The 21166-nt window shown below is 46.9% G+C and overlaps 1 protein-coding gene across 10 annotated transcripts in view; it reads left to right on the top strand.

The window, feature by feature from the left end:
• LOC147110283 (trinucleotide repeat-containing gene 6A protein-like) overlaps positions 1-21166 on the top strand; it is a 150941-nt gene that overhangs the window by 27995 nt on the left and 101780 nt on the right. For all 10 annotated transcript variants that reach the window (XM_086000101.1, XM_086000107.1, XM_086000106.1 and 7 more), the window contains exons 3-4: positions 5182-5272; positions 15621-15642. In XM_086000101.1, the coding sequence (XP_085856227.1) occupies positions 5182-5272; positions 15621-15642 (113 nt within the window). The remainder of the gene's footprint in view (positions 1-5181; positions 5273-15620; positions 15643-21166) is intronic.

The raw sequence follows: 21166 nt of genomic DNA, 5'->3' as shown, positions 1-21166 counted from the left end.
AATGTCAAACGTGCACAGCTTTAGATGGCAAAGGGTTTTGTTCTGTTTCATGACTAGGTTCTAGGAGCAGCTTTAATGTTCTTCTACCATACCATTGATTTTAATTAATTTCAAAATTTCTCTTGCTCTGAGTATTTTGATAGTAAGCAGGCATTTTCTTCCGAATCTGCACTTCACTCAAATCTAACAATGTATCCTGACTTTAAAAATGTCTGTTCGTTGATCAGCTGGTGGTTTCTTGATGCGCGTTATATGATTTCAATGATCATAATGTTGCAAGTTTCCCTGCATCTGGGTTTAGCCCTAGTGTTGGGGTGAGGGCTGAGCACGGAGGAAATTCCACCCCCCCATTCTGTGATGTGAACATTTCAATTCACGGCTGCTGGGGGGGGGGGGGGGGGGGTGCAAGTGAATTTTATCGAAAGGGATTTGCATGGGTTGATAGGCATTGCATCAAGTCCTAAAACACGATGCCTCAGGTTTCCTGTTCTTTTTGTGCTCCTTGTAATATTTGGGATCTTGTTGTGCTCCTTTTGAGACGACCACTAAAATTTATGCTGCCTTTTCAAACTTGATACTTTGCTCTGCGATTTTTGAATTGTGTGGAATGTATTCCAGTTAATGCACGTGACTTTCAAAAAGATTGCTCTTGTATCGGGAGGAGTCGATTCTCAGTGAGGATCTCGATGATGTGACTCAGCAGTTGAGTTCATTTACACTACAACAGTACTGTTGGTGCCAAGTGGTTTCATTTCACACTGATGCTAGTTAGTGTAAATGCAGCCTGAATCAGAGCCCAACCTGATAATGGAGGGAGGTTTTGTTTGTTTCACTTCTGATGATGTTTAACTCTGAATTTAGCTTTACAATTGATGTGAAACGGAAACTGCTTTTGCACAGACACTAATCAACAAGCCCATTGACTCCCACAGCTACCTGGACTACACTTCCTCCCACCCCGCTTCCTGTAAGGACTCTATTCCATTCTCCCAGTTTCTCCGTCTCCGCTGCATCTGTTCTGATGATGCAACCTTCCATACCAGTGCTTCCGACATGTCTTCCTTATTCCTCAACCGAGGATTCCCCTCTACCATGGTTGACACGGCCCTTGACCGTGTCTGTTCCATTTCCTGCACTTCTGCTCTCACCCCTTCCCCTCCCTCCCGGAATCATGATAGAGTTCCCCTTGTCCTCACCTTTCACCCCACCAACCTCCACATTCAACGGATCATCCTCCGCTATGTCCGCCACCTCCAACGTGATCCCACCACCAAACACATCTTCCCCTCACCTCCCCTTTCAGCATTCCGAAGGGACCGCTCCCTCTGTGACACCCTGGTCCATTCCTCTATCACCCCTTCCCCTTCGCCTGACACCTTCCCATGCAAGCGCAGGAGATGCAACACCTGCCCTTTTACTTCCTCCCTTCCCACTGTCCAGGGCCCCAAGCACCTCTTCCAGGTGAAACAGCGATTTACTTGTACTTCCTGCAATTTAGTATTCTGTATTCGCTGCTCACGATGTGGTCTCCTCTACATTGGGGAGACCAAACGTAGATTGGGTGACTGCTTTGCGGAACACCTCCGTTCAGTCCGTAAGGGGGACCCCGAGCTTCCGGTCGCTTGTCACTTTAATTCACCGTCCCACTCCCACTCTGATCTCTCTGTCCTTGGCCTCTTACACTGTTCCAATTAAGCTCAACGTAAGCTCGAGGAACAACACCTCATCTTTCAGTTAGGCACTTTACAACCTTCTGGACTCAACATTTCAGACTATAACCCCTGCCCCCATTTTCCAGGCGGCTGTTGATGATTCTGCCATCCCCATTTGCAACATTTAACCACTCCTGCCTCCTACCCTAGCACAGACTGTTCCTTCAATTCCTTCACCTCCTCTCTTTCACCCCCCCACCCCCACCCCCACCCCCCCTGTCTCTGCACCTGCTTAATATCTGTTACATCTCTAACCTTTTCCAGTTCTGATGAAGGGTCCCAGACCTGAAACGTTAACTCTGTTTCTCTCTCCACGGTTGCTGCCTGGCCTGCTGAGTGTTTCCAGCAATTTCTGTTAATGCATCCTTGGGTTATAGTGTGATTGACATGTGCACAGTGCGATTAAGGGATGGCATTGCAAGTATGAGCTGGCTAATTTCCTGCCTGCTTTCTCCAAAATTATTGGAATCTCCAATGAAAGGATGTTTGTGGTTACTTTATCCTCTCACGTGTGGTCTAGACATTGAATATTGGGACAGCTATTTTACCATGGGAGTTGCCCCAATCATGTCCTCAGCGGACACCCACGTGTCCTTTCTATCCCTAGAGCAGATCACTGAGGTCGACAGTGCCCTTCTGGCACCCACAAGTGCACACTTTCTATCAGGGTGACTGCAGAGTGATCTGGAGTGGGGATCTGAGCTCAGTCTCTCATCCCCGGGGGGACTGGGGCCAGTGGTGTTGCTCTGACTAGCACCCAGCTGAAAACTCAAAGGGAATAAGACCATCTGATCTGCGTGTCTCCAGTAAACTATGTTCCAAATTTAAGCTTTGAAGAGACATTACTTTATAAATCATTATTGCACTTGGGTGAGGGAGAGAGAAGTAATTAAAGGGACAACATATTCTGCTGAACTGCCTCGTAATCTTAAATATTCGACTGAAAGAACTTGCATTTATAGAGTGTTTATCACATCCTCGGGATATCCCAAACCACTTTACAGCCATTGAATTACTTTTGCAGTGCCATCACTGTTGTGCAAGCAAACCCACACCCAGCAGCCAATATATACACAGCATGGAGCCACAAATTAATGAATGAGCAGATCTGTTTTTGCTGGTGTTGGTTGCGGGAGGAATGCTGGTCAGAAGACTGAGAACTCCCTGCTTTTCCTCGTAATTCCAGAATGAGCTGGACAAAATATGTAAGTGGCTGGATGGAATTTTAATGCAGGCAAGTATAAAGTGCTGCACATAGGATGGAAAAATAGGCCAGACAGTACTCCATAATTTGTGTTCAAATAGGTAAGGATGCAACCAACAGGGACCTTGAGAGTCTTGGTTAGACTTAAGTTGAGTTTACCCGGTACAGAGTAGCAGTCAGCAAAGCTGGTAAATGTTGAACTACATAGTCAAAACAGGTCCGAGCAAGTCATGATCAAACTGTATAGTGCTCCGGTCAAACTGAACCTTGAATGCTTCATCCAGTTCTGGTCTCCGGAGTACAAAGAATAGCCTTAAAGATCATCCCTGGACTCGGGAGATTCCAAGGAAAGACTGGAGAACTGTGTGAAAACAAAGCAACTGAGGTGATTTTTAAAAAGGAATCGAAGAGAATAGAAAAAAGTGAAGTCAGAATTGCTTTGAGTGTAGGACAAGGGGACATGGGTTCAAGCTAGTGAAGTTTAATTTTGGAACTGATCAGGAAGTTCTTCCCACAGAGTGATCTGTAAGGAATAGACTTCTGGATAGAGTAATGAAAGTAAAATCCTTGGATTAATTGAAGAGACAGTTTGGATGCTGCCATGGGATCTTTCTGGATGCAGGGATTAAAATGGCTTGCATGGCCTTCCTCAGCTCTAATTATCTGGAGTAGTGCCATGGGATCTGTTACAGCCACCGACACTACCTGATATCAGTTTAATATCTCTGACAATGCAGCATTCCCTCAGTACTGCAGTGCAGTGTCAGCCCACATCATTTGCTCTCATCCTGGAGTCGGCCTGCTACCCACAACCTTGCATTGCAGACGAAAGTGCTACCGACAGAGCCAAGCTGACACTATAAAAGGAAATACCTCTATACGTTCACCCCCTGTTGCCCTCATTTTATGCTTCAAGACAGCAGGAAACTTGACATTTTGTGTGGAATTCCCCTTTCCCTGCAGTGACGTGAATGAGCATTGTTGGCCACAGTCCTGTATTTCCAATCATGACATTGCTGGAATGGAACTTAAAATCTCAGTGGGGTGTTGGTGGGACGAGTCTTTTCCTAAATGACTTTCAAAATCGCTTCCATCCCGCAGTTCTGGAGCACTGCACGCCAGCAAGCGTGGAGGTATCCATCTCCCTTAATTGCATTTACTATTAAGGTGCAATTCAATAAACTTCCTTCAAACACTATAAACATAAGGATTAATATCTTCTGTTTATAAAAGTATTTTTGGGTTGTTTATAAAATTATTTTTGGGTTGTTTAATGTAGTCTGAAAGCTTCTAATGAAATGTGTGCTTTACTGTACAATTTTGGCACTGTCCCGCACCACCTTGGTTTCACAAAGCACTTTTATATTTCAGCGACTGTTTTTGGAGGGCGATTGGCCTGTTGCTGCCACTCTCCTTTGTTTCCATAGCTGCCTGGCACCATTCTGCACGCACCATGCAAGCGGGGAGGTGGCAAATCCAGTGGCATCTCTTACGGCCCATGATAAAGGTTTTCCGCTGCAGTTGGAACAAGGGGAATTGGCAGGCTTGTATTAGCTGGAGCCAGTGGCAAGACAGCTGCAATTGGCAAAAAAATAAATGAGGATATTCGCTGGATCCTAAAAGCTTGGAACCCGTTAGTCTGAACAAGATCTGTTTTCGAATGGTGGGGGAAAGTCCATTCGGAATGCAGTTTTTCTCAAAAGTCTTAAGCCTGTCGGTACAAGCGTTACCGGACCAAGGAACTGTGCGGGAGGTTTGGTCTCCCACATCCCAGTAGTTATTTATTGCAAACGTGACCCCTGCTGGTATGGTACAATCATCCGTTCGGCTATTTTATTTCTGTGGTACTAAAACCAAGCACTGCCATAGCCCCCCAGTATGTGTCTTGTCTGCGCATACAGACTAGGTAAGAGCTATTTGGTTAGATGTGTGCACATGTTAGTGTAGACTTTACAAATGTTTCCATTCTGATGACTTGGGAGATTCAGAAGCACTTTGTAAAATCAAGGTACTTTGAACAACTTGTTTTTTGAAGTGGAGGCGACAGCCACAAGACTAAAGCCTCCTGCCCTGTTGCATATAGACACAGCTTTTTATGAGCTAGTAATTGAAAGGTTAAAATAAGGGTAATCCTGTAAGTAGATTACACCGAGCTTTTCCTATTTTCCAGTTATGTCAGACCAGGTCTGTCGTTCCCAGCAGTAAACAGAAAATGCATCTTGATCGAGACCGTGTGTCCTGAATCCTGTTGTTTTTGTTTTGAAGGGATAGAGTGCAAGAAAAGGAAGAACAGTTGATGGAAGAAAGGAAAAAGAGAAAAGACGACAAGAAGAAAAAGGAAGCCGCTCTGAAGAAGGTATTTACTGCCTGCTACACTTGGAGGAGCAAGATAATAAAATGAGGTGGTCCCTTTGTCTAGAACACATTCAAGGCTATACGAAATACAAGTGCTTAAATGTGGGGAAGGCAGTGAAGGATGCAGCTGCCTGCCTTGGAGTAATCTCTTTACTGGAAAACTTTGAAGTTTTGCACATGAGTATTCAGTACTTCTCAAAAGCCATTTTAAGTTGTAGAAGAATTTCGATGCTCTCTCAGGTAGTGGTTGAACATGGAGTAACAGAATACACACGCTCTGCTTTGTAGGTTACATGGTACTTGCCTCCTGATAGGAGGTTACATGGTACTTGCCTCCTGATAGGAGGTTACATGGTACTTGCCTCCTGATAGGAGAGGACCCTAACGCCACCAGTTAATAATGCCACCAATTAATAACCCCATCTAAGTGTGAAGATCTATATATCTATAGGACACTCGGTGTATTCAGAACCTTTTGGTGGGAGATGATTTCCAGGAAATAAAGGATTCTTGTCCATGCACCTGGAAGATCTTTTAATTAACACGTATTACACTATGTTTTAACGACCAATCTTCCAAATGAGCTATTTATCCGAGTAAGGTGTGCCACGCTTTATAGAAGTCTCTTTGTCAAAACATCCGGTGCCACGCCGCATACCCATACAAGCACCACTAAACCACTCCCATTTGAGGCGCTTTTATTATTTTTACTGTTCCTGTCCGATATGTTCGAGATAAGCTTGGAGCTGCTGTCTCTACCAGGAATGAGAGTTCTGGATGCAGACACTTTGCTTATAGCTAGAGGAAACTATACTCAAGACAACACACGTGACGATAAAGAGGCTGCGAACAATCTTGCGTTCCAGTCGCTGAGCTCAGTCACAGGGTGGCCAACTCACAGCCTTCTCCAGCTTGGTGTTACATTGGTCCGATTATTCGATCCTCAGCTCATGGTCATTAATTCATACCGCTACTGTGACCTTTACCCGTGGTTTACATTAACTACCAAAGAAAGACTTGCATTTATATAGCGCCTTTCACAACCTCGGGACATCCCAAAACTGCTGTCCAGCCAGTGAGGTACCTTTTGAAGTGTAGTCACTTGTAGCTCAGCATTCAAAAGATTTGCTGTCTTGGTATCAGTGTGTGAAAGCTCCATGGCCATCACTCACCTACATCTCTAGTGGGCTTCAAGACACATAGCATAAGCTGTTTGTCTCCTTACATCTATGGGAAAGGGTAGAAGCACTCCTTGTACGGTAGTTGACAGATTTATCTACCAGAAGGTCAGAACTACACAACAGCAGAAAATTACCTTTTGACTTCAGCTTGTACCAGCATGAAGGGGCCTTGAAGGTCTGAGTTGATTTTGGACATGTTCCAGATCCTGCCTGTCCAGAAACTGTCTTTTAACTGCAAAGTGGAGTACTCCGTACAAAAGCATAGCATCTCTAACAGTTCCTCTAAAGAGAGTGATGTCCTGTTACTTTGGCTGCCCGTTGTGCTGGATCCTGTTGTGGAATGAGGAGACCTAGTTGCTGTATCAATGGAAACATCAGGGACTAGTTCCTCACCTTTCACTGCATCTCCCTTTAATTCAGCGCATTCATAGACCCACATTTGCGTCGTGCCAGCAGCTCCCCAATTTACATGGGGGGGCGGGGGGAATGCATCTGACAGAGAGACCTGCCCATCTGTACTGCAGGCTGCCCTTCTGTAATATTAAATACCTCTGCTTTTGCTGAAAATGTACTATTGTGAAAGCCTGTTTCTGTAACTGTTCTGATGGACCAGCTGGCTCAGGGAGGGGGAGAGTTACCTGGACTCTGTGTATCACGAGGTAGTCACACCAATTAGATTAATTAATGCAGATGTAGTCCGTGGCCAGGGTCAGGATGGTGTGACTAGAAGTGAGGCAGGTACGGGGATCCAGGAGGTAGTGTTGGAGGAGCCGCAGCCCTTGCACTTGTCCAACAGGTTCGAGGCTCTTACTCCTTGTGGGGACAGGAGCAGGGACTGCAGGGAGGATGAGCAACCTGGCCACAGCACCGTGGAGCAGGGGGCCATTCAAGTGGGGGGAGTTAAAAGAAATGTTGTAGTGGTAGGGGATAGTATCGTTAGGGGGATAGATAGAGTTCTTTGCAGCCGAGAGCGAGAGTCCCGAAGGCTGTGTTGCCTACCCGGTGCCAGGGTTAAGGACATCTCCTCTGGGCTGGAGAGAAACTTGGAGTGGGAGGGGGAGGATCCAGTTGTCGTGGTCCATGTTGGTACCAACGACATAGATAGGACAAGGAAGGAGGTTCTGCTGAGGGAGTTTGAGCAGCTAGGGGCCAAATTAAAAAGCAGAACCACAAGGGTAATAATCTCTGGATTATTACCTGAGCCACGAGCGAATTTGGCTAGGACAAATAAAATTAGAGAGTTAAATGCGTGGCTCAAAGACTGGTGTGGGAGAAATGGGTTTTGCTTCCTGGGACACTGGCACCAGTACTGGGGCAGGAGGGAGCTGTTCCGTCGGGACGGGCTTCACTTGGCCAGTGCTGGGACTAGAGTCCTGGCGGATCATATAACTAGGGCTGTAGAGAGGGCTTTAAACTAACTAGTGGGGGGGAGGTTCCTAGAGAGCAAATAATAAAAATGACAACAGAGAAGGTCATAGATTTAGGTAGCAGTGGGGAAATTAAAAACCAGAGCATGTCAGGAAGGGGCAGAAGGTATGGAGTAAAAGGTAAAGTAATAAAAAGGGCAAAAGCAGGAAATAAGTGTCACAAAACATCTTTGAAAGTTCTCTATCTGAATGCACGTAGCATTCGTAACAAAATAGACGAGTTAATGGCACAAATAACTACATATGGGTATGATCTTGTGGCCATTACAGAAACATGGCTGCAGGGTGACAATGCCTGGGAATTAAACATACCAGGTTATTTAACGATCAGGAAGGACAGGCAGGAAGGAAGGGGAGGTGGGGTGGCTATGTTAATAAAGGAAGGAATCACTGTAATACAGAGAAATGATATTGGGTCAAAAGATCTGGATAATGAAACAGTTTGGGTGGAGGTAAGGAATAATAAGGGGGAAAAAAACACTAGTGGGCATAGTCTATAGGCCGCCGAACAGTGGCAACTCTGTTGGACGGAGTATCAATCAGGAAATAGTTGAGGCTTGTAATAAGGGAACATTTATAATTATGGGGGATTTTAACTATCATATTAATTGGACAAATCAAATTGGGCAGGGCTGCCTTGAGGATGAGTTCATTGAGTGTATTAGGGATGGGTTTCTTGAGCAGTATGTAACTGAACCGACCAGGGGGCAAGCAACCTTAGATCTGGTCCTGTGTAACGAGACGGGATTAATTAAAAATGTCCTAGTAAAGGATCCCCTTGGAATGAGTGACCATAACATGGTTGAATTCCATATTCAATTAGAGGGTGAGAAGGTTGGATCTCAAACAAGCGTGCTAAGCTTGAATAAAGGAGACTATGAAGGTATGAGAGCGGAATTGAGTAGAGTGGATTGGGAAAATAGATTTAAAGGGTAAGACGATGCATGATCAGTGGTGTACATTTAAGGAGTTATTTTACAACTTCCAAAAAAATATATATTCCACTGAGAAGAAAAGGGTGTAAAAGAAAAGACAGCCATCCGTGGCTAAGTAAAGAAATTAAGGATAGTATTCGACTAAAAACAAGGGCATATAAGTGTGGTAAACCACTGTTGTTAGTATTGTTGTACTTGTCTGTGCATGCCTCAGCTGACTCCGCCCCTGGCTCCACCCTCATGGCTGGGTATAAAGGTCGCTGCTCAGAAGCCTCCGGCCCTTTTGGATACCAGGCAACCCCAAGAGGCATGCTCTGTTCTTTGGTAATAAAAGCCTGTTTATTACTTACTCAATCTCCAGTCTTTTGTAGCAATTGATAGTGCATCAATTTTATTACCAAAGTTAAATGTTGGCTGCGGATGCTGATCAACCGATGGCGCAAAACGCTGAGCAGCAGGCGCTGCAGCGAGCCCTCAGACCAACATGCCTGGACCTAGACTCCCAAGAAGCGGGTTCGTCGACTAAATTCGCACAATGGCTGCGTTGCTTTGAGGCGTATCTGGAAGCCTCGACCGTGACTCTTGATGAAAATAAACTGAAAATCCTGGCCTCGAAGGTGAGCCACCAAGTCTATACTTTAATCCAAGATGCGACGACCTACGCGGCGGCTATCGACCTACTGAAAGGGCAGTATGCACGCCCGGTTAACACGGTCTATGCCAGGCACCTTTTAAGATCTCGCAGACAGCAGCCCGGGGAATCGGTGGAAGCCTTCCTACGGGCACTGCGGGTACTCGGACGCGGCTGCGACTGCAAGGAAGTATCGGCCGCGGCACATGCGGAGGGACTGATACGAGACGCTTTCGTTGCGGGTCTAAGGTCCGACTACTCCCGGCAGAGGCTGCTGGAGAAGGGTGAAATAGACCTGACAAAGGCAGTGTCCCTCGCGCTCTCGCTCGACGCGGCCCACAGAAATATGGACGCTTTCTCCCCTCATCGCCCCGCGCCGTGGACGCCGCAATCTTGGGCCATGGGACCGCCACCTCCAACTGCTGCAGCGATGTCCAAGGCACAAAAATGCTATTTTTGTGGCCAAGCTAAACACCCTAGAGCACGCTGCCCCGCGAAGAATGCTACCTGCTCCGGCTGCGGGAAGAAAGGTCACTACGTTAGCGCCTGCAAAGGGAAGACCGCTAACGCCAGCAGCGCTGCGTGCGAACCGTGGGCGCAGCCATCTTGTCCGCCATCTTGGGCTCCCCCAGCCGCGTGGGGACCGTGGGCGCCGCCATTTTGTCCGCCATCTTGGACGCCTCCGACTTTGGTTACGGGGGACCCGGACTCCACCACCGCCTCATCGGACGACCGCATCGACACGCTTGAACATACGCTGGCTTCCGTGACGCTGGATCAATCTCTCCCGCATCAACTGTCCAGGTCCATGATGGACATTACGGTAAACGGCTGCGCCACTACCTGCCTTTTTGACAGCGGGAGCACGGAGAGTTTTATACACCCCGACACGGTGCGCAGTTACTCTCTCCCGGTCCTGCCGACGCGTCATCGCATCTCTATGGCTTCCAAAGCCCAGTCAGCGGACGTCGGTGGCTACTGTATGGTGACTCTTTCAGTGCGGGGTACTGAATACAAAAATTTTAAACTTCTGGTCCTGCCCCATCTCTGCGCTGCCGTCCTACTGGGGTTGGATTTTCAGTGCCACCTTAAGAGTGTCACTTTAGCGTATGGTGGACCCCTCCCCCCTCTCACAGTCTGCAGCCAGCAGTTTTTAAATCGCCCGCCGCGCGCCATTTGCAGCCTCTCCACCCTTAAAGTCTCCCCCCCCCTCCTTGTTCGCTAACCTCACCCGCGACTGTAAGCCCATCGCTACCAAAAGTAGGCGTTACAGTGCCGGGGATAGGGGTTTCATTAAATCCGAGGTAGCGAGACTCCTGAAGGAAGGGATTATCGAGAGCAGCAATAGCCCATGGCGAGCACAAGTGGTGGTGGTGAAGGCTGGCGGCAAACAGCGCCTAGTTATTGACTACAGCCAGACGATCAACCGCTACACCCAGCTGGATGCATATCCACTCCCCCGCATATCTGACATGGTCAATCAGATAGCACAATACCGGGTGTTCTCGACGATTGATCTGAAGTCGGCATACCACCAGCTCCCCATCAGGGCTGAGGACCGCCAGTACACAGCTTTTGAAGCTGACGGTCGGCTCTATCACTTTCTCAGAGTTCCCTTCGGCGTCACCAACGGAGTTTCTGTCTTCCAACGGGAGATGGACCGGATGGTTGACCAGAACGCGCTCCAGGCCACTTTCCCATATCTAGACAACGTCACCATCTGCGGCCACGACCAGCAGGACCACGACGTTAATCTAGAGAAATTCCTCCGGACGGCCCAGCGGCTGAATCTCACATACAACAAAGACAAATGTATGTTTCGTACTACGCGCCTTGCTATTCTTGGCTGCGTAGTGGAGAACGGAGTCATCGGCCCAGACCCCGATAGAATGCGCCCCCTTATGGAGCTCCCCCTCCCCCACTGCCAGAAAGCACTGAAGAGATGCCTGGGGTTTTTCTCTTACTATGCGCAGTGGGTGCCCAACTATGCGGATAAAGCCCGACCCCTCATCAAGTCCGCCTCCTTCCCCCTGACAGCAGAGGCCTGTGCAGCCTTCACTCTCATAAAAGGAGACATTGCGAAGGCCACAATGCACGCTGTGGATGAGTCCCTTCCTTTTCAAGTGGAGAGCGACGCATCCGACTTTGCCCTAGCTGCAACCCTTAACCAGGCGGGGAGACCCGTGGCCTTTTTCTCAAGGACCCTCCAGGGCCCCGAGATTCGACACTCCTCTGTTGAAAAGGAGGCCCAGGCCATTGTGGAAGCCGTGCGACATTGGCGGCATTACCTGGCCGGAAAACGATTTACCCTGCTCACTGACCAGCGTTCAGTGGCTTTTATGTTTCATAATAAGCAGCGGGGCAAAATCAAGAATGACAAGATCTTAAGGTGGAGAATCGAACTCTCCACCTACAATTACGATATCTTGTACCGGCCCGGGAAACTCAATGAGCCCCCAGATGCCCTATCACGTGGTACGTGCGCCAACGCGCAGGTTGATAGGCTACAGACCCTCCACAATGACCTCTGCCACCCGGGGGTCACCAGGTTCTTCCATTTTATCAAATCCCGTAACCTGCCCTACTCCATCGAGGAGGTCAGGACCATGACCAGGAACTGCCAGATCTGTGCCGAGTGCAAGCCGCATTTTTATAGGCCAGACAGAGCGAGCCTGATCAAAGCCACGCGCCCCTTCGAGCGGCTGAGCATCGATTTTAAAGGGCCCCTCCCCTCCTCTGACCGCAATGTGTACTTCCTCAATATAATTGATGAGTACTCCCGTTTCCCGTTTGCCATCCCTTGCTCGGACATGACCAGTACCACGGTCATTAAATGTCTGAATGACCTCTTCGCCTTGTTCGGTTTCCCTAGCTATATCCATAGCGACAGGGGCTCATCTTTTATGAGCGACGAACTTCGGCAGTACCTGCTCGCGAGAGGCATTGCTACAAGCAGGACCACCAGCTACAACCCCCGGGGTAACGGCCAGGTGGAAAGGGAGAATGCGACAGTCTGGAAGGCAGTCCTTTTAAACTTAAAATCTAAGGGCCTTCCGACCTCCCGCTGGCAGGAGGTCCTCCCTGCGGCGCTCCATTCCATTCGGTCGCTGCTCTGTACACCCACCAATGCCACTCCTCACGAGAGAATGTTCTCCTTCCCCAGGAAGTCCACGTCGGGGATTTCGCTACCAACATGGCTGACTTCTCCAGGTCCCGTCCTACTGCGGAAGCACGTGAGGACCCATAAGGCGGACCCCCTGGTCGAGAGGGTGAGCCTCCTCCACGCTAACCCGCAGTATGCTTACGTGGTGTACCCGGACGGGCGGGAGGACACAGTCTCCATTCGAGACCTCGCACCTGCAGGTGCTCCTGAAACACCCTCTTCGCCACCCACCGCTACTCCTGCCTACCCCCAGGACACAGTCCCCGCACGAGACCTCGCACCTTCGGGTGCCTCTGAGAGACCACCATCGCTACCTCCCATTACCCATGCTCTGACCCCTGTAGACGGCATGCAGCAGCCCCAGGGTCCGCCACCTGCTACACCTCCTCTGAACGAGACACCGGGTTCACCGTTGGATGCTGCACCATCACCGCCGCTGCTGCGACGCTCAGGACGGCTTACAAGGCCTCCTGATAGACTTCAGTACACGAATTTTTAGTGCACTTCACCCCGCCGGACTCAATTCTAAACAAGGGGTGAATGTGGTAAACCACTGTTGTTAGTATTGTTGTACTTGTCTGTGCATGCCTCAGCTGGCTCCACCCTCATGGCTGGGTATAAAGGTCGCTGCTCAGAAGCCTCCGGCCCTTTTGGATACCAGGCAACCCCAAGAGGCATGCTCTGTTCTTTGGTAATAAAAGCCTGTTTATTACTTACTCAATCTCCAGTCTTTTGTAGCAATTGATAGTGCATCAATAAGGTAGCCAAATCTAGTGGGAGGATAGAGGATTGGGAAAACTTTAAAAGACAGCAAAAAATAACAAAAAGATTGATTAAGAAAGGGAAGATAGATTATGAAAGTAAATTAGCAAAAAATATAAAAACAGATAGTAAGAGTTTTTATAGTTATATAAAAAGAAAAAGGGTGGCTAAAGTAAATGTTGGTCCCTTAGAGGATGAGACCGGGAAATTAATGGTGGGAAATATGGAGATGGCAAAAACACTGTGAATATTTTACATCAGTCTTTACAGTAGAAGACACTAAGAATATCCCAACACTGGACAAACAGGGGGCTAAAGGGGGGGAGGAGCTAAACACGATCAAAATCACTAAGGAAGTGGTACTCGGTAAAATAATGGGACTCAAGGCGGATAAATCACCTGGACCTGATGGCTTACATCCTAGGGTCTTGAGGGAAGTGGTGGTAGGGATTGTGGATGCATTGGTAATCATTTTCCAAAACTCCCTGGACTCGGCAAAGGTCCCGGCAGACTGGAAAACTGCAAATGTAACACCCTTATTTAAAAAGGGCAGTAGACAGAAGGCTGGAAACTATAGACCGGTTAGCCTAACATCTGTGGTAGGTAAAGTTTTGGAGTCCATTATTAAGGAGACAGTAACAGGACATTTGGATAATCATAATTTAATAGGACAAAGTCAGCATGGTTTTATGAAGGGGAAGTCATGTTTGACAAATTTGCTGGAGTTCTTTGAGGAAGTAACGTATAGGGTGGATAAAGGGGAACCAGTGGACGTAGTGTATTTAGACTTCCAAAAGGCATTTGACAAGGTGCCACACAAAAGATTATTGCTTAAGATAAAAAATCACAGGATTGGGGGTAATATTCTGGCATGGATAGAGGATTGGCTATCTAACAGAAGGCAGAGAGTTGGGATAAATGGTTCATTCTCAGACTGGCAATCAGTAACTAGTGGTGTTCCGCAGGGGTCAGTGCTGGGTCCCCAACTCTTTACAATCTATATTAACGATTTGGAGGAGGGGACCGAGTGTAACATATCAAAGTTTGCAGATGATACTAAGATGGGAGGGAAAGTAGTGAGTGAGGAGGACATAAAAAACCTGCAAGGGGACATAGACAGGCTAAGTAAGTGGGCACAGATTTGGCAGATGGAATACAATACTGGAAAGTGTGAGGTTATGCACTTTGGCAGGAAAAATCGTAGAGCAAGTTATTATCTTAATGGCAAGAAACTGGAAAGTACTGAAGTACAAAGGGATCTGGGGGTCCTGGTGCACGAAACTCAAAAGGTTAGTATGCAGGTGCAGCAAGTGATTAAGAAGGCCAATGGAATGTTGGCTTTCATTGCTAGGGGGATAGAATATAAAAATAGGGAGGTATTGCTTCAGTTGTACAAGGTATTGGTGAGACCGCACCTGGAATACTGCGTACAGTTTTGGTGTCCATACTTAAGAAAGGACATAATTGCTCTCGAGTCAGTACAAAGAAGGTTCACTCGGTTAATCCCGGGGATGAGGGGATGGACATATGAGGAGAGGTTGAGTAGATTGGGACTCTACTCATTGGAGTTCAGAAGAATGAGAGGCGATCTTATTGAAACATATAAGATTGTGAAGGGGTTGGATCAGGTGGATGCGGGGAGGATGTTCCCGATGATGGGTGAAACTAGAACTAGGGGGCATAGTCTTAGAATAAGGGGCTGCTCTTTCAAAACTGAGATGAGGAGGAACTACTTCACTCAGAGGCCGGTAGGTCCATGGAATATGCTGCCCCAAAAAGCTGTAGAAGCTACATTACATAAATTTAAAACAGAAATAGACAGTTTCCTAGAAGTAAAGGGAATTAAAGGTTACGGGGAGCTGGCAGGAAATTGGACATGAGTCTAGGTTCGGATCGGTCATGGCCCTGTGGGTAGCGGAGCGGGCCCAGGGGCCGTGTAGCCTGATCCTGCTCCTATTTCGTGTGTCTAATTCTGTTAGATTCAGGCGATGGTTCTGTGATAGTGGATTGGCGGTTAGAATCAGATCAGCCATGATCTTATTGAATGGCGGAGCAGGCTCAAGGGGCCGATTGGCCTACTCCTGCTCCTATTTCTTATGTTTTAGTAGCGCAGTCAGTTTCTCTGACTTTGAATTTTAATGGGATGTTTTCCGTGTTGAGGCATAAGCCATTTATGCAGCTGCTTTCGTGATTTTAGGTGGAAGCTTTCTTCTTCTCAAACTGACGGACTTTCCCTTTTTTTTGTTGCAGGCAATTGAACAAAAAAACAAAGGTAAGATGACTTGTGTTGCTCAGTTACTGTATGTTTCCTGGTGGGTTTTTACTGTGTCTCCCTGCTAGTGTTGCCATGTAACTTTGTTTTCTGACTAAATAGGGCTAACCGTGCCTGCTTCACTGGGTAATACTTTCACTTCGTAGTATTACGGTTTGCAGCAAGTTTCAAAGTGCTGGTTCCATGTTTGCTGTCAATGTTGGGAGAAGGGAACAGGGAGATGACAGAGTACATTGGAGGCTACCAGAAAAGGAGATTGGGGGGCCAATGTTTTACCTTTAAAGCTCTGTGACTGCTCCAGTTCAGTTTTCTGTGATCAGTCAGTGTAATCTACTGGTGGGAACACCTTCTCAAACTTTTAACTACAACTAGACTCAAAACGTGTACATGGAATCTGCTGGCTCCAAGTGAAAAGACTGCAGAATGTGTTAATTGAAGTTTTACCTCTGTACAGCGTGTTCAGCAATAAGCAGTGATTGGTTTATTTTCTTCACTGAGTAACCTGCTGGTGAAGGATTTCAGTTCAAGTTTTTTTTTTATAACTTCCAATAACTTTTTGTTCAAAGTACCCCTCCCCACCTCCCATATTGTATATTCAGAGAAAACAAATTCTGCCATAACATTTTCTTGCAAACATCAAACCATTTACCATTTACCTTAGCAGAGACTGTGCGTGTGTGCGTGTGTGCGTGCGTGCCAGTCATTCGGCCCATTGAGGTGTACCCTAACCCGCCCAGTACAACACCAAATGTATTCTGAACCTCAAATATATTTATATCTACTACCTACCTCATGGGTTATTCCAAACATGTGTCATCTTTGTGAACAAAGAAATTCTCCTGGCTAAATTGCTTTAAATGTGCGTTTTGCTAATTTAAAGTTGTTCTCTAGTCCTATTTGCCTGGCTTACTTGAAGCTGGAGTCAGTCTATCTGCAGATATCCGGACAGTGAATAAACTGCTCATGTGGAGCAACTATAAATGAGTTTTGAGTAATTTACTTTCAAAATGTCTAGCTAGGCAGATGTAAGTTTTTTTTAAAAAGCAATCTTGATCGCACTGGATGGCAGAGAGCACAGTGAGTGCTGTGTACCTGATTGATCCCTGTAGATATGTGGGGTGGGTGTTGATTAGAATATGATCTTCAGTGGAAGTCATTACGACACGTTGCTTGATACTGGCTTTCTGTAGACAGAGTGTTTTATTATCTCGCTTTCAATTCCAAAAATGTACTACAGCCAAGCTACTATACACATGCGATTTAGTGAGAGTGTCCTTTTTGTTTTGAAGGTGGGCGAGTTCAGGCAATAATATGAAACACTCAAATGTATTTTTAGTCTTCCACTTATTAGCTGAGCAATTGACGTGGGTATTGGTAGAGAAATGTAATCACAGCTTACATTTAAGAAGGAAATTGTACCAGCTCAATGTTTACTTCACTACCTCAATACCATCTTTCACTGCAGTTCATCTTTCATAGCCCTTATGAAGGTAGTGGTCTCTAAGTGTGCAGCTTCCACTGAAGGGGCCATGATATTAACAGGGTATTTATCCGACTTGCAGGTTGATTTTAAAACCATCTTCCCACTGAGTGACCACCTGGATACACTTTCTCCTTTTTTATCAAATCCCCCGCACCTTCTGTGGCCCCTCAGCATTAACCTGCTGGTTGAAATGTAACTGAACAGAGGGCCCATAATGGCTTTGTGTCACAAACCCTGAGAGATATGGAGCCATACAGACCCCCAATTCCCTGTCGTCTGGGTTAGCCAATCTCCGCCAAGCCCGCAGTTGGAGTGCGACAATTGGCTTCAGCCCATCTGGGCCCGGGAGGGAAAAATGAGCCAGTGTTCTTGCTCCTAATAGTCATTCAATGATACCACCCCAAGTGGAAGTTCTGTATAGATGGGTTTCAGAGAACAGGGTCAGGCTCTGCTGTGATACGTTTCTCTCCCTCCTCATTGCGCCCCACACCCCCAATCAAATCAACATCTCCCGCTTTTTCCAGTTCTGATGAAGGGTCCCAGACCTGAAACGTTAACTCTGTTTCTCTCTCCATTATGCTGCCTGGCCTGCTGAGTGTTTCCAGCATTTTCTGTTGTTATTTCAGATTTCCAGCATCCGCAGTATTTTGCTATTATAACTTGTTAATATTCCTGGGATGAGAGGGTTGTCCTAGAGATTGAGTAGATTGAACCGATACTCTCTGGAGTTTAGAAGAATGAGAGGTGATCTCATTGAAACATATAAGATTCTGAGGGGGATTGGCAGTAGATGCTGAGAGGTTGTTTCCCCCTGGCTGAGTCTAGAACTAGGGGACATAGTCTTGGGATAAGGGGTTGGCCATTTAAGACTGAGATCAGCAGAAATTTCTTCACACAGAGGGTTGTGAATCTTTGGAATCCTCTCCCCCAAAGGATGCTGAATCGTTGAGTATATTCAAGGCAGAGATCGATAGATTTTTGGACTCTAGGGGAATCGAAGGATATGGAGATCGGGCGGGAAAGTGGAGTTGAGGTCGATGATCAGCCATGATCTTATTGAATGGCAGAGTGGGCTCGAGGGGCCGTATGGCCGACTCCTGCTCCTAATTCTTGTGTTATATTCATTGCCTCAGCTCACAGATTTGTAACTGTTTTGGATGGTATTCCAATAGCTACCCTCTGCTAAAGGACTATTTTAAAAAAGATAGTAATTTTCCTCTGTGTCTGTGCTCAGAGCTTGCCCCCGTTCTCCTGCTTTTTAACTAATTCAGTACAAAAGACGCTCCCTCCTCTGCTAAGTCTCTTGGAGAAATTGTTATTCCTCTCGATCTTTTGCACTAACTGATGTTCGAGGAGGCGCGACCTGTTTTTTCCAGAGGCGGGGGTGGGTGGGTGGGGAGAGGGCAGAGTATCGCTCGCTGTGGGTGCCCAGGTGGAGAGGGTGTGCACTTGAAACAGTTGGTCTTTTCTTTTTCGGGGAAAGGGAAACTGAGAACAAGCACTTCTTTAAATTTTGGCTAAATGGGGTGTTTTTCAGTGGGAGCATGATTCTAGTTTGGCAAGCTGGGCTGTGCAGTCTGTGGTCACAAGCTGCCTATCCCTTCAGCTTAACTTGCACTGCTTTATGTATTTTTTAAAGAACTGCTCCAGCTCTGGACAAGCCTTTCCTGAAGATGTAATGCTGACGTGTGCATAATGGAGCATGCTGGTGTTGCTCTTCTCCTCTTCCCTGCCTACTTTGCTGAAGCTCTGATCTCTGGTTTAGGGCTATTGGAGCCATTAATGTTGTCAGAAGCTCTTTAAAAGATCAGGCGGTGAGAACAAGCGTTCCTTCCTGTTCGCTGACTATTATGTGCTGCTGGGAGAGCCCTGTAGAATTAAGGGCTTGACTGTTGGAGTTCTAGTGGTTCTGGTGGCAGCTGGACTGAGGGAGCGGTTACACAAATAGTTGCACTGCCCACTGCGGTGGTTATTGATTGCAGGATTTATTTTACATGGTGTACTAAACTGACGTGTGTGTGTCACAACGACGGGTAATGCAATTGGTTGTTCTTACGATCATGTTCTGGTTCAGTGGCACAGATGGTGTCTCAACAGGAAATTAACAGAGCTAAACACAGAGCACGCAGAATGTGTGTGTGTATAACACCTTCAGAAAAAGAGGGCAAGCCTTCAGATGTTTCTGGCAACAGCCTTCAGTGCTGCACAAGGTTTCCCTAATATGAAATGCTAGCATCTGTTTTTATGACTTGTGCATAATGGAGCACGGTGGTGGTCTTGCTCTTCACCTCCCTCACCGCCCCTTCTCCTCCATTTTCACTTCTAAAGCTTTTTTTTAAATGGTCTGCTGATTGACTTTAGTTTATAAGTCTTGTTTGTAATGATAGAGAATGCATGGTGTGTTCTAAGGGGTTGGAATGTAAATGAGCCATGTATGCTATTCCTCCCACACTCTCCCCTATCCTGCCAGCAGCCCCCCCGCTCGATGGAGCTGATTTATCCTAGGTATGGTTCTGTGAATGCTGCCAACTCTCTGCTATCTCGCCCCAGTAGCCAATTATCCTGTGTGAACCCATTCAGTAAGTGTTGGGAGGCTATTCATTCACGGCATTGCAGCTGTGTTTGATCCTGACCTCATCAGACATCTACAGGCACACAGGGATCAGTGGATAGTTATTAGAAGCTGGGCCCCTCACTGATTTCTTTTCCCCCTAACCCAGGGTGGCTGAGGCACTTTGCACTGCTCCAGCTTCAGCCTGCCTGAGATCAGCCATTTCAGATCAGGAACTCAGTACTAGTTTCAAGTGTTGTACCTCACCACAAGTTTACGTGAGGAGTTGGGCGGTTACCATACCGCCAAGAGCTTTGGCATTGTAACTCTTAAACTGCCAGACAACTTGCCCTCTGATTCTTATCGAATGGTTACAGCACAGAAGGAGGCCATTTGGCCCATCAAGCCCGTGCTGGCTCTCTGCAAGAGCACTTCAGCTAGTCTCACTCCCCCGCCCTTTCCCCGCAGTCCTGCAAATATTTTTCCTTCAGGTACTTAACCAATTTTGAAAGCCACGATTGAGTCTGCCTCCACCACCCTTTCAGGCAGTGCATTCCAGATCCTAACCACTCACTGCGTAAAAAAGATTTTCCTCATGTCGCCTTTGGTTCTTCTGCCAATCACCTTAAATCTGTGTCCTCTGGTTCTTGACCCTTCTGCCAATGGGAACAGTTTCTCTCTATCTACTCTGTCTAGACCCCTCATGATTTTGAACACCTCTATCAAATCTCCTCTCGGCCTTCTCTGCTCTAAGGAGAACAACCCCAGTTTCTCCAGTCTATCCACGTAACTGAAGTCCCTCATCCCTGGAATCATTTTCTCAAATCTTTTCTGCACCCTCTCTACGTACTTCACATCCTTCCTAAAGTGCGGTGCCCAGATTTGGACACAATACTCCAGTTGAGGCCGAGCCAGTGTTTTATAAAGGCTCATCATAACTTCCTTGCTTTTGTACTCTGTGCCTCTATTTATGAAGCCCAGGATCCCGTATGCTTTTTTAACCGCTTTCTGGACCTGCCCTGCTACCTTCAACGATTTGTCTCTCTGTTTGTGCACCCCCTTTAGGATTGTACCCTTTAGTTTATATTGCCTCTTCTCATTCTTCCTACCAAAATGTATCACTTCGCACTTTGCTGCGTTAAATTTCATCTGCCACGTGTCCACCCATTTGACCAGTCTATGTCCTCTTCGAGTCTATCACTATCCTTCCAAGTTTTGTGTCATCTGCGAATTTTGAAATTGTGCCCTGTACACCCAAGTCCAAGTCATTAATATATATCAAGAAAAAATAAGAACATAAGAAATAGGAGCAGGAGTCGGCCATTTGGCCCATCGCACCTGCTCCGCCATTCAATAAGATCATGGCTGATCTTCTACCACATCTCCACTTTCCTGCACTATCCCCATATCCCTTGATTCCCTTAATATTCAAAAATCTATCGATCTCTATCTTGAATATACTCAACGACTGAGCTTCCACAGCCCTCTGG

The sequence above is a fragment of the Somniosus microcephalus genome, chromosome 11 (assembly GCF_052327205.1).
Source record: "Somniosus microcephalus isolate GS21.2 chromosome 11, FLI_Smic_1.0, whole genome shotgun sequence".
Classification (NCBI taxonomy): Eukaryota; Metazoa; Chordata; class Chondrichthyes; order Squaliformes; family Somniosidae; genus Somniosus; species Somniosus microcephalus.
This window is presented reverse-complemented; position numbering and strand designations above follow the sequence as displayed.